The sequence below is a fragment of the Pygocentrus nattereri genome, chromosome 14 (assembly GCF_015220715.1).
Source record: "Pygocentrus nattereri isolate fPygNat1 chromosome 14, fPygNat1.pri, whole genome shotgun sequence".
NCBI classification, from domain to species: domain Eukaryota; kingdom Metazoa; phylum Chordata; class Actinopteri; order Characiformes; family Serrasalmidae; genus Pygocentrus; species Pygocentrus nattereri.
The window spans coordinates 13,085,001-13,098,561 of record NC_051224.1 but is presented as its reverse complement, the minus strand read 5'-3'; the positions used below and the strand labels follow the sequence as shown (position 1 = coordinate 13,098,561).

The 13,561-nt window shown below is 39.4% G+C and overlaps 2 protein-coding genes across 4 annotated transcripts in view; both read right to left on the bottom strand.

The window, feature by feature from the left end:
- Positions 1–289: 289 nt before the first annotated feature.
- Positions 290–2,513, bottom strand: si:busm1-163l24.4 (uncharacterized protein LOC368754 homolog). The gene has a single exon (XM_017684501.2). It carries the CDS (start codon positions 2,440–2,442, stop codon positions 1,570–1,572), a length of 873 nt encoding a protein of 290 aa, XP_017539990.1. The 5' UTR covers positions 2,443–2,513; the 3' UTR covers positions 290–1,569.
- A 4,162-nt stretch (positions 2,514–6,675) lies between these two features.
- The window catches only part of si:busm1-163l24.3, an 8,915-nt gene continuing 2,029 nt past the window's right edge, over positions 6,676–13,561 (bottom strand). For 2 of the 3 annotated variants that reach the window (XM_037544549.1, XM_037544550.1), the window contains exons 3-6: positions 11,922–12,028; positions 8,139–10,928; positions 7,824–8,044; positions 6,676–7,036 (exon numbers count right to left, since the gene is read on the bottom strand). In XM_037544549.1, coding sequence (XP_037400446.1) covers positions 6,934–7,036; positions 7,824–8,044; positions 8,139–10,928; positions 11,922–12,028 — 3,221 coding nt within the window. In that variant the 3' untranslated portion in view covers positions 6,676–6,933. Of the gene's footprint in view, positions 7,037–7,823; positions 8,045–8,138; positions 10,929–11,921; positions 12,058–13,561 lie in introns of all 3 variants that reach the window. The other variant, XM_037544551.1, reaches the window with a different exon arrangement.

Sequence of the window (13,561 nt, the reverse complement as noted above, 5' to 3'; positions counted from 1 at the left end):
ATCGTGTTATATGATTAATGATGGTGAAATAAAGAAAAGTCTGGGCTTGGCCTAAATGAGCCTCTTGTACCATTTAAGCCCATTTGTGTTTCTAACAAGCTTACTTATTGTTTTATTTCAAAATACATTCATTTTACAAACCTGAGTATCAAAAGAATTTGGACATTGCAGTCATATGCAAAGGTTTGGACCCCCCAGGTCAAACAACATTTTGTTGAAAATAACATTCTTTGCACTGAAGACATTTCTGCACATTTTAATGCACAATTGCTGTTTATTTGCAGGGCTTCACATGTTGGGGGAAATAATAGATTAAATGTGCCTGTATACAAGTTAATATTTTGTTTCCTTCAAATATGATAAGCCCATTAATATCTCAGTGTTTTGTGAACATTTATCTTCATTGTCCCACAAAGAAAGTTTCTGCCAGGATCACCTTATAAAGCAGAGTTTATGTTGACATGATCAGGACACATTCACAGTTTACCATTCAACAAAAAAAGATTAAAGGATGAGATTTCAAATATTAAAGCCATTCAGTTTGTAAGTACATTTGTCAAGTTGTAAAGCCTTTGGAAGTCTTTATTCTTCCAGAATGTATGCATACAATACATCCATGTTTGGGGGAAAAAAAATCACCTTAAATGTGCAACATAAAACACTTAAGGTTTTAATGTTCAGGGGGAAATGCTGGCCATGCTGCACAGTTTGCAGTTTCCTCCAAAATACTGTGGTTGGCATCTCAGCCTTCGTTTTTCATATCATTTCAAATCACCACTTTGTGAAAATCTTGTGACAAATGGACCGACCAAAATTACTGCCATTAAAGTACATTATAGTTAGGATCATTTTTACTTCTACCATGAAATTAAAGAGGAGCTCCATGGATTTTTGAAAGTTCCTGCATAATTATGTAATTACAAAAACAAAGTCATCAGTCATTTGATGTAAAGTTCTCTGTTTAGATAAACTTTGTCAGAATTTGTCACAAAAGCGATGATAGGAACCAGGTGTTTGAACTCCCTCACAGAAGGTTGTTACAGTTATTGAATGCACCACCAGCCAGCGTACATATCGTCTCTGTCTATGAAGTGTTTCAGGAATCAGGTGATGTGCTCATTACTATTTAACTAAGTTTTGGACAATAGATGTTGCTACATTTAATTCCAATCAGCTTCGCTGTTAAGAAATCGGTTTCTCAAAAATGAACCAGTTCACACAAAACCACTTGGAATGACTTTGCTTATGTACTAACGTTTGAATAATTTAAAAATGCATGCCAGTGTAATGTAAATTTGTCACGTAAAACACATACTCGACTTTGTTACCGCAGCAATGATATGCAATAACAACAAATTTAAAAAGCAAGTAACGATTGTTGCATTCAAGAAAAAAAATACATGTTTGTCCAGTGGAGATGTGTTTGAGAACCATGCGACTGTTTCACTACATGAAATTCACTTACATGTCTCGTGTAAATGCCGAATCATAGCATTGTCCCTCCCTTATACTCCAAAATCTACCACATCATTCTGAGCAGCGCCTTCTGTGTTGCTTTAATGAGTCATTCTAATGCCTGCTTCTCTCATGCCTTCTGCTCCTGTGCCTCCCTCCATGTGTGCCACTCCTGTTCCTGCCCAGTGTATGCCCACCTCCTTCAGCGTGCCCATGCCTGCCAAGTGTGCACCCATGACTTTCATGGTGACCCGCTTCATGCCCACATTTCGAATGCAGGCTCTTCCTGTGTCCACTCCCATGTCCCCTACCATGCCTGCTCTGCTTGTGCCTCCTCCTGCCGTGTTCATGTGACCTGTGCCTGTTCCTGGGCCGTCTTCCTCCGTTATTTTGAGGAGAGTTTATGTCCACTTGTCTTTCTGTGTTTTTGGGTCCAACTGAAACAGCATCATGGCCTCTATGATGCTCAACGAAGCACAGAGAGCAGATTAGCTGCTGGTCAGTCTGGCAGTAGATCTCTAACGGCATGTTGTGAAGAACACAGATGTTCTTTGGAGGTTCTCCACCAACAACTATCACAGTGTGCTTTTCTCTCAAGCTCATACTGTTGTGCCGAGCTGTGTGAGCCTCGCAGGATGACTCTTCACACTGTGGGCAGAACTTGACAGCCTGGACTTTTTGTCCAGCACACATGCTGCATTTTCTAGGTCCACAGCTGGCAGGAGAGGCGTCTTGAAGTTTGGCCTTTTTGAAGCGCTCTACCACTTCAGCGAACATGGTGTTCTTGTTGAGAACAGGCCTCGGTCTGAAGTTCTCCCTGCACTCAGGGCAGCTGTAGGTCTCTGTGTGCTCGCGCTCATTCCAGTAATCCCTAATGCAAGCCATGCAGTAGTTATGTCCACAAGGAATCGTCACAGGATCCTTGATTGGGTCCAGGCAGATAGGGCAGCTGAAAGGGTCTTGGTCCTCCTGAGCTACTTCTGCCATTTTCACGCTCTCACTGTAATCAGGGGTGGTAGAAATCAGTCTGTCAGAGCAAAAAGAAGCTTCCTTGTGTTTGTGAGAGAGAGAAAATGAAGGTTGACACAGCAGATAAGTAAAGAGGTGTGGTTTAGTGGTGGGACCTGTTTTACAGGTCTTTGAATTCTGTGTGTAAACTATTAAACTATTACAGAGCAAACAAATGAACCCTTTCCTTATCCATGTCCATATATTTTTGTCCATTTGTTCTCGTAACTTGCATGAGCCTGATTTCTTAATTGATTAAACAATAAAGGTAAAAAAAACTTATCACTTCATTTGTCACATTAAATCTAGTCTTTTTATCATATCACTAATTACCCATTTTAAATGTGTGAAATAAATTTGAAAAGTAGAATATGACAGTATAGTGGTGTAATAAAAGCCATGTTTGTGTAGAAGTTTAGCATGAACAGGACGATGAATAAACACACAGTTAGGAGAAATGAACTGGTTTTATAGCTCCCCAAGGCCACTCCATATCTTGGGTAAGAAGTGCCTCTGGTGAATTTTTCATAAATTTGTCACTGAGGTTTTGCAGAATGTATCATTTTTGTCAAATCATTTCTAGTCCTTGTATTTTCAATAGTCAGTCATGCTGCATCTTGCATCCTCTGATTAGTGTGTTTGCATATTGCTGCTGTTGGCACAAAACCTTGTATCTCCAATTTTGGCATAATTTGAAATGCTCTGTTGCTCTTTACATTGTATGTAAATTTTATGATGAATGGACTAAAGAAAATGGACCAAAATGACTTTTTAAAAAGTCTGGTTCCATTAAGTTGCATTAAAAGTAAAGTAGATTTTTTTCATTCACCTGAAAAGTTAGCATTTAGATAATTAGATATGAGGTTTAGTTCTGACAACAGCGATATATATTTGACTGTGACAGGTCCCATCTCATTTGTGGCATAAGAAACTAAGCCATTGAAAAAGTCAGTATTTTCAGTAAAAAAAAAAAAAGAGTTAATTCTGTACTTTAATTACACATTTGATATAAAAAATCAGTCTATATACTCACAATAAGCCAGAAATGAGGTTTTAACCATTGAATAAGCATTTTTTAAGTGCAGTGGATCTGTATAGTTACTCTAATTATATTAATTACATACTCGTGTAGCTGAATTTAAAGGTATTATTATCATCAGGAAATGATTACTAAGCAAAACACCTGAGGGATGGATGTAACTCAGCAAAGCTCACATACAAACTCATCTCCAGCAAGAATGCTAGAAATATTGCCTAATTCAGGCTATGACTGCTATAGCTAGCATGTAATGCTAATGCTAGTTAGTCAATAAAGCTCCAGTGAACAACTTTGTTTCTTTGTGAGGAAAAGTTATCTAAATTATCTTTCTTGGACCGTATGCTAGAAGGGCCTTTGCCCTGAGGGACGTCTTACACTAAAAGTCTAACTTTTCTTTTTCATCTTAAAAGGACAAAAAACAAACAAACAAACCAAAAACAAATGTGCTGGTATAGTGTGGAAGCCCCCATAGTCAAATATTTGGAGCAACATTTCTTGTACAGCTTAAATAGATCACTGATAGCCAGAGACCAATGACAAAATAAACTGATCCCAAACTTTATCCAGGGGAATAAATCCCAGAAATGCCATGATCCAGATGAAATCTTTGAATTAATTAGACCAAAGCCACTCAGCTAATGTTGAGATTAGATTTGGTCCCATCATGGGGGGGGGGCTTATTCACCCAAGTTAACCCACTATTTGAAGTTAACTTTCACTCCTGTTAACAGTACTGATGCAATTTAACCATATGGAGAGGAGTGAAATCTGACTCACCCTCAGATGGAAACATTTGCTCACAGTGCTTTGCTCCAGTGAGCATCTAACAGCTGTATTCTGAGCCACAACTGAATGGTTCCATGCGTTACTAGAAGGAAATAAAGAAGTTTAACCAGCCTCCCTCCTTCCTTACAGTCTCTGCATGCATTAATGCTCTGCAATAAGAACAAAAAAGTAAAAATAAATAAATAACTAAATAATGAACTCCACAATACCTCTAACAATGAGGACATAAGATGAACTCCTATGACACCCTGGCTAGGAAATTAAATGTGGATACTGTTACGAAATCTAGACATTGAAATGAACTCACTGGAGCATGTCAACGTTGTCAGAGAGAGACTTACACCTGCTTTAAACAAATACCCGTATAATTTCTTCTTTCTGCAAAAATGCTGCCCCAATTTTGAGCTGCTTCCACACTGACAGGATACGCGCATTATTTTTGGCATGTTGTTTTTAAAGGTGTGTTGTTGAACTTTAATTTTCATATAAATGAAATATATCATTCTAATTTGAGACAGCCCTGGTCAAATGACATGCTTTGTTGGTTTGCTAGTTAACAGAGAACACACTTCAACGTGGCATTTTTCTGAGATTTTAACATATTAGAAAACACTGAAAAAATAAAATGTGTGATATGCAGCATCACTTTCACACAGGTGGGTAGAGCTGATGCCTCACAGCAAAAGGGGTCTGGGTTCAGTTCCCCAATCGGGCAACCAGGGTTTCCTCTCACAGAATAAAAGAAATGCTGTCAGGCCACCTGGACACACTAAAATACCCCTAGGTAGGCTCCAGCACCCTCTGCAACCCAGGAAGATAAGACTTAGAAAATATGTGTGTGTGTATTTTTCCAATATGCCAGCAAATAAACAGTAATTGTGTATTAAAATGTGCAGGAGTCTGTTCTCCGTAGAGGATGTGTCACTTATTTTCACTTTGATAATGAATAAAATGTAATTTGACCAGGGGTGCCCAAACCTTTGCATTTAACTCTGTATGCATTCCATTTGTATTATTAGTAAATCACCACCATTGTCCCACCAATTAAGTATTTTCTGAAGATCATAGAGCACAGAAACGCCAAGATAAATACTTTAGATAAATACCACAGATCAGACAGCTGGAATCAAAGAGCTGAGATTTCTCTCAAAATCAAAAATACAGTCGATTAATCTGATTATGACTTTCATCATCTCAGTCTGGCAAAACTCTGCCGTTCTCTGAGGGGATATAAATGTCCAGCTGGCAGCCTTTTCACTCACTCTCCATTTCTTCATTTGCTTTTTTTCTCCACCTGCTTTCTGACACTTTTTAGAACAGCTCCAGAGCCTGTGCCTGATTAGGCAGGCAGAATGAATCTGGGTCAAGTCAAGCAGAGCTTTTGAAGGACCTTTAAGGGCCCCACATTATGTCCTGTTAGCTGAAAAAAATATGTGATCTTCACAATGTGACTTCAAATCAGTACTTTCTCCATTAAACTGCTCAAGGACCCACTCAGCAATGACTCGGCTCTCTCCTGACTTCTAATCGTCTTGTTTACTTCAGGAGTAAATCATCTCACTGACCATCTTCTCACTGTCCTATACTGCTCCCTTGCTGTTAGCAGAAAAATACTATGGGCTCGTTGTTGTATCCAACAATAGAGTATGCATAGGTGTCAGCAGTGGTATGGAGGAGGTCCCTGTAATGAACCCTATATAATAACCCAATTTTATTGTAAGGAAACCTAAATACACCTTTTTTCTATTCGATCCATTCTCTTGCCCAGGAGAAAGTAAACAACATGTACCATAAACAAACCCTGCTTACTTTGATATATGATGATGTACTGTTTATACATCACAACAATGCAGTGTATGTTATATATTAATATGACTCATAAGATAAACATTACTGTGTATGATTGGTTTGTCTTAGCCCAGATCTTAAATATTCAGTTTTTTGCAGGTTAGAGGCCACACTTGACATATCCAGGTCCAGCATAACCTTCAGCTGGAGGAGCAGCTTAGAGGTTCATAGATCATAGATAGTCCACAGAAGCATTAAACTGTGTAAAAATTCATAAACCTAGAAAAATGGGGGTGTTCTAAAACTTCTGACAAGTAGTGAAGATACAGGTCGCTGTAAGGCAAAACAGCACCCAAAGAAAACATTTTTCCCCCATTTACTGCTATTTTATCATCATCAACATCACATTTAAAACTTAAAGCTTGATTGGCCATTCTGGATGGTAAATACCACTCAGGAAATCTGAGTCAGCAAATGTCACTTCATATCAAACCACTCTGGATCACTTTGTTCACATCTTAGTGCCCAAATTGTTGAAACACCTGGAATTCCTCTTTAATTTTTATAAAATAAGTAAGATAAAAAAATCTTACAACACATTAAAATAATTGCTTTAATCAACATGTTTTAAAAATACAGATATATTGAGCAAAATGATACAAAATGATGGACAATATTGTACTGAAACTTTAAAAATCATAAGCTGCTATACATTACATGTGTACTATACCAGCACACGTACCATATACCAGCAGAACTGACAATAAAAATCTATGTAAATCATGAAACATTCACAATAACCTCATCAGAAATGTGTACAGTCTTAATATAAACAAACCAATAAATGAGTAAAAGAATTATGACTTTGTTTTATTTTCACTCAGTGTGACCCCCTCAATCCCACAAGCCTTCAGTGCTTCAGACAAGTTATTGAGATATGTGGAGTCTGGATATCCATTCCTGTTTACAAACACAGTAACACACACAAACACACATTACCACACAGTATTTTTTCTACTAGTTTTATGACTTATTCCATGAATATTTACTCAAACAAGGTAAGATAATCAGTCAGGGAACTTGCATGATGAACATTTAGGTAGTGGCAATGTTCCTAAAGACTATTTATCTTTGCATTAATGTGACAGAAATGAAAGATTTTACTACTGTGTATGAGTTTTACACATTTTCCATATAAACTACTGATCCATGGTTTTGATTAGCTGTTTAAAAGTTTGGAATCAAAGTTTTTTTTACTAATACAAAATCAATTTGACTGCAAACAAGTGTATATAATTATTTGAATAGGAAAATTATGTTCACAGAATTTCTGAAATGCAAAAATACCTGGGGAATAAGTTTTTATATTTAAATCCACTGTATTTAACCCACTGTAGTTATTATTGTATATAATTGTTTACACAATCATTATGTCGCTGCTGTTGGAAGAAAACCTTGTATCTCCATTTTTGCCGTTTTTCAGTTTTAGACATAATTTCAAAATGCCTGTTGCCCTTTATATTTTCTGTCAATGTCATGAAGAATGGGCCAAAATAAACAGCCCAAAATGACTTGGAAAAACAGTCTGGTTCCACTATAGTTTTTTTTCCTTCTCCTATAAAGTTACCATTTTAGAGATATGAGTTTTTCTTCCAACAACAGTGATATATTGTTGATATAATCTTTGTGTATATTGTAGTATGTAGTATTTGTTTAATACCGTTTTCACATAGAATGTTTTACTCACCCACTCTTCCCTCCATCTATTCTGGTCTTGTGAGGGATTCGACCCCAGTCTATTCTCGCTCTCCTGTCTGGCAACGTTTTATCTGGGCAAACTTTGAAGGTTAACCCTTGCTTAAAAGCTTTCTCCAGGCGTGGCAGTAAGCTCCGCCCCTTTGAGCTGAGTGGCAAATAAGCCTCATATAGACCTCCCTCAAATGGTGCCCCAGGGTTAGGATGCTCCTCCTATATGAACAAAAAAGGAAAGAGTTATGAACAGATATACACAGGTTTTAAGACATTTAACAGATCTTGTAGGAAGGGAAAAAAGTGCTCATACCCCCTGGATGCCATCAGGTATGCAGTAGATGATTTTAGCTGTTGTGCACAAGCTGTGGCCTTGCAGGCTCAGTGGTAACTCCACATACTTCATGGTGCCCTGAATGCCTTGTGCCTTTTTCTGTTGCTTGCTTGCCTCTTTTCCTGTGAACTCCTCTGGATTGTGTTCCTCTTGGAGCTGATGCCCTAGCATTTTCTGTGAAGGTTCTTTGGGTGCTTTCTCTTTAGAGCATACACGGCACTCAGCATGAAGTGGAAGGCAGTGGGGGCACAAGAAAACACCACAACTTGTATGTGCTACATGTGCTCCAGTATCCCCACAAACACATGGTTCTGACTTATTACGGACTTGCAAGTTGGTCTGTTTCAGTGTTGTTGTGGTAGTTTTTTGTTTTTTCTGTAGGGGTGGAGGCTTTGGCCAGTCATCCCTTAGTGCCAACAGCGCTTCATTTCGCTCAGATGACTGGCTCTGTAATATACCAGTCTTAAATATTTCTAAATCACTGGGTGTACAATTCTTCTCCTTACCAGATGGCTTCTGCTTTGGCGACTGGATGGAACTCACATTCCAGGTCTCAAATTGGCTGGCCATATGCATGAGGGCTTGATTTGTAGAGTATCCCTCAAGACTTCCTGCATCATCTTTGGTCTGATTTTGTCTAATTTGTCTTTGGAATTGAGTCTGGTCAGCTGATACACTGGTTCGACTTTGATCTAAAGCGCCCTGATTGGTGAAACTATCAACGTGAGGCATAGAATTAGACACATGGCTAAGAAACTCTTCTTTTAACATTTCAGTGGCCTGAGTACACAGCGGTTTTGGCCCAATCAGGAGAACAATGTCCTTTGCACTGCGCAGTGAGATTTTGCTGAAGCGGGAGCGTATTTTTGAGCAGCATGCCTTGAACACCTCATTACATTCAGTCACACCAAGATCTGCCAGTCGAAGCTCCTGAACAAAAAAGTCAGAGGCTATCATGCCAATGAGCTTCTGAAGCTTAACCTGATGTTCCTCAATCTTAGACAACTCTGATCCTTTCAAAACAACCCTGACCTCATCCTTGTCCGTGAGGCTCTCTGTCACTTGTAGATCAGAGATCAGGGTATCCAGACGGGAACGATATGCCTCTTTCATATAGGTCCACATCACTGAGGACACAGTGACCCCTCTTGACACAAGGCTAACTGTAGGTTCCTCCAGAGGTTTACCACTACTAAAGCTATTTGAATTATGTATTTTATTGGCCCCATTGATCCCAGTCATTACAGTCTTTTGTGCCTCCTGTTTCGGTGAAGGCCGTCCTGAGAAACTATTTGCTCTTTTTAAGGGAGACTTAGGGGTGGACATAGTTCCTAATGCTGTTAGCGTATGAGTTTCAAGCCTTGATAGAGCGCTCCGAGATGTACCAGGTGGAACTTTGACTACAGGTGCTAATTTAGAGGTGGACTCTGTGGAATTTGTTCCAACTTTGGTTGAGATTGGTCCACTGGTTTTGAATGGAATTACAAAGGACAGAGGATCCTTCTTCTGAAATAAGACATCTTCCGCTGTGCGATTAGCACCCGTCACTCTGAGTGTGCTAACTGTAGCAACTCCAGCCTTGTCACCATTGACTGTTCCTGCAGTACCTAGGGATGACCTTGACTCAGAGCTTGATACTAACGTCAACATGTTCATGCTTGTGGTTAAATCCTGGAGCTCTCTACTTCGCCCTCTTTCTCCAGGGTAGAACCCTGGTAAACCCATTTCGGAGTTCTTAAACCGAGCTGCAAGTTTGTATTCTTCACCACCTTTCCCTTTTCGTTCAGCACCAGACATGCTTGTTTTAGGAGCTACTGCTCTGTTTTCACTCCTTTCTTGTGCCATTTGTATTGTCCCTGATTCAGAGGTGGGGGAGTAAGAATTTGACTGGGATGGTGAAAGTGAACTTCCTTTCTTTGATGTGGGGCTCAAGCCTGTCCCACTCCCTGAACCAAGCAGGAGGATCTGTTTGGCCTCAGAAACATCATTGCTCTCACCTACAATGGAAATATGGGTCTGATCATAGCTGAGCAGCACTTTTGGCAGCAAAGGCTGCAATTCTTTAAATGCTTGAGTATTTCCTCCTCGCAGGCCAAGAGCACTCCACTGAATCTGAACTCTTCGCAGATTGCTCTCCACCTTTTGGTAGAGCTGACTGAGCTCCTTGCAGGCTTGCTTCATGTGGTTTTCTGCCTCTGACCCTGTCCTGACCTTTGTGTCAGACTGCAAGTACAGTGTGGTGACCCCATCAGATGTTACATCCACCACATGTGCCCCATGGCTGAGCAATATATGCTTGAACTGCTCATTCCTGCTGCGCAGGTATGCAAAGACATCGGCCTCCATGATCAGGGACAGAGCCTCTACATCTGCCTCGTCTGTCCAGTCTGCCTCCTCAGCAGACTCTTCCTGTGCCTGTGACAGGTCCATACTTTTTCCTTTCAGACCTGGATTCTGCAGTAGAAGCTCAGGGGCTTTCACTGCCCCATACAGTGAACCCAGTCCACCAACGTGATACTCACAGGGCATATCTGCTTGTCTGGATTCTCCTTGCTGTTCTGCCCCTAGAGGATCAGCGTCTCCAAGAAGCTCCACCAGCTGAGACACAAAGGCCTGGACCTCTGAATAGAGGCCATACAAGGTACAGTGCCTCTGAGGTCTGATGAACTGGACACCAAGGCCTGGGTATTTTGCAGAGAGCTTTTTTACAGTCTCTTCACCCAGGGGAAGCTGACTGCAGTCAATGGTCATGGACATATCAAGGATTACCTTTTGGGAGAAAGAGTGGTTGTGTGAAAACAAATTAACTTGAGGAATGGGAGAAGAAGGAACAGATTTTTAATATAAATAATTATGAAATGGAATTCAAAGCTATATTATTAAAGCTATATTATTACATAAGACTGCAAAAGTTAAGAGATCACCCTTCATTTATTCAATTTCCAGTCAAAATGGCCATTTACTACAAGTTTACTACAAGAAGCTCAAAAACTATATATAATGTCAGATATTTCAGTATTCAGTATTTCACCTTGGCTTTTATTACAGCTTACGTTATTTTTGGGAAGCTTACTTTCAGAGGAATCCACATTCTTACATTACGGGGCAGTTGTGGGCTGGAGGTTAGGGAAACAGCCCTGCGACCAGAAGGTCGCCAGCTTGATCCCCTGAGCTGCCAGGACATGACCCCCAACTGCTCCCTGGGTGCTGTGGATAGGGCTGCCCACCGCTCTGGGCAAATGTGCTCACTGCCCCTAGTGCGTGTGCATTCACTAGTGTGTAGTGTGTAGTGAAGCTTGATTTTCTCCTCTCTCAAATATGAAAGCTTTATTCTTTTTTTATGGGATGGTGACAGTGCTGGTGGTCTACCAGGTCTTCACATTTGTTAGGAGTCCCATTATCTCAATTTTATCTAAACGTTTTTTGAACTGCAGCTTTGGATTCTTCTATTTTTCCTTTGACATTCATCGTCTTATGCAAGTGGATTATCTTAATCTCTTCAGAATTATCTCCTGATTAATGAAGAACTTGTACTTAATGAACATTTTGACTATTTGATTTACATTTTACACAGTAGTGTGTATTGTCACTATCAGAACAAAACTTGTATCTGCTTTTAATGTGAGTTAATGTAAAAAGATTGTATTCCAAGTCATTTTGGACAATTTCTATTAACCCATTCATAGAAAAAAAAGCAAATATTGGTCATATAAGGTTTTGTTTCTGACAACACTAATATGCTTCTTTCTCCTCCTAGCATACCTTGTTTAGGAGAGCTGATTCTTGCCCTGGAAAACTCAGAGAAAGCTCATACTTCCTGCCGTCCACTTCTAAGATGTGTGGGCAGTGACTGAGCACATTTTGTGCGACTGGATGAAGTCAGAGAGAAGATCAATCTCTTTTGAGAGGCAGAGCAATACAAACACAGATACATGCACACTTTTAAACTTAAGAATGTTTCATTTTTGGCTAAAAATTCAGATTATTCATTCTCTCTGTAAAACTAATGAGAAAGACAGATGGAGAGAAAAAGACAGAGAGAGAGAGAGAGAAAGCATAGCACAATTTAGATAGCCAATAAAAAAACTCTTTCTCTTTGCCAGCAAACTGACTATAAATAACAAACATCTCACGGCAGCCTTGGAAAACAGGCCAGATGGCAAGGAAATACAAGGCCACAGACTTAATTAAAATGTAAAGGAGTAGCTTATTGCTGAAGTAGACTATGAATATCTTTTATTCTAATTACTATCCACCAAAAGGCTCAACTCATCTCAGTTCTTACCTACAGATGACAAAATGAAAGTGAAAAGTGTGCTTATGTCTTTCTTTTCTTCACTTTTGTCTCTTATTTGCTCACAAATACACAAACACACAGACATGGATACGACTTTGTGTGTGTGTGTGCGCGTGTGTGTGTGTGTATGAGATGGGAGGCAGTGACCTTACAAAGACCGCATGGACCCCAGGGCAAAAAAATTAATAGGCTTTGAACAAAGCAGTGATGATAGTAGCAATTTAGGCCTGTCGATGACAATAACTGAAACGTCTCCTTACACTATAGCTTATATAGATATATATATCGCTGCTGCCTAAACAAAACCTTTTTTCTCCATTTTTGTCATTTTTCAGTTTTTAACATCATTTTAAAATGCCTGTTGCCCCTTACATTACATGCAAATTTCATAATGAACGGACCAAAATAAATCACCCAAAAAAAGCTTGAAAAAAACCTGGCTCCATTGACTTACATTAAAAGTAGGTTTTTTTCCTTCTCCCATAAAGTTACCATTTTGGAAATACAGGTGCTGTTGGTTTTTGTATCAACAGCAGTGATATATAAATTTGAACTGAATCATTTTGGGCTTTTAAGATTTTAGAGTTATAAATAAATAATGTAAACCCTGTTGCTGGTTGTGACTGAAAACACTATGGATGAGATGCATTCTGAATAAATTGGAGATAAACAAACCTCAGTTTTGTCTGTGTAGTGTTAATGGAAGCTGAATAGTGATGTATGTTGTTAAAAAACTTGATCTCTCTGTGAGTCATAGGTGTACAACTGTGTCAGTATCTATATGAGGTGTCCAATAAAGATTCCATGGGGCCCAATCAGTGCAGGCCCTGGTGCAACTGCCCCCTGCCCCAATTGCTTTCTGTGTTACTGTAGCTGAATTATGCTTACACCTAACACAGGACTGTTCTCAACAGTGGTGGTGATCCAGATGTCTGAATACTTATGACATAGTTTATGATAGTTTTGAGAAAGCTCTGGGTTAAAACTGTTTTCAAACCCGTTCATGCCAGAGTGATACATGCAGGGTATTATAAGGCAAAACAGTAAGAAAGAGAATACACTGACCGGCCACTTTATCAGGTCCAGTTACCACTTTTTTAGATCT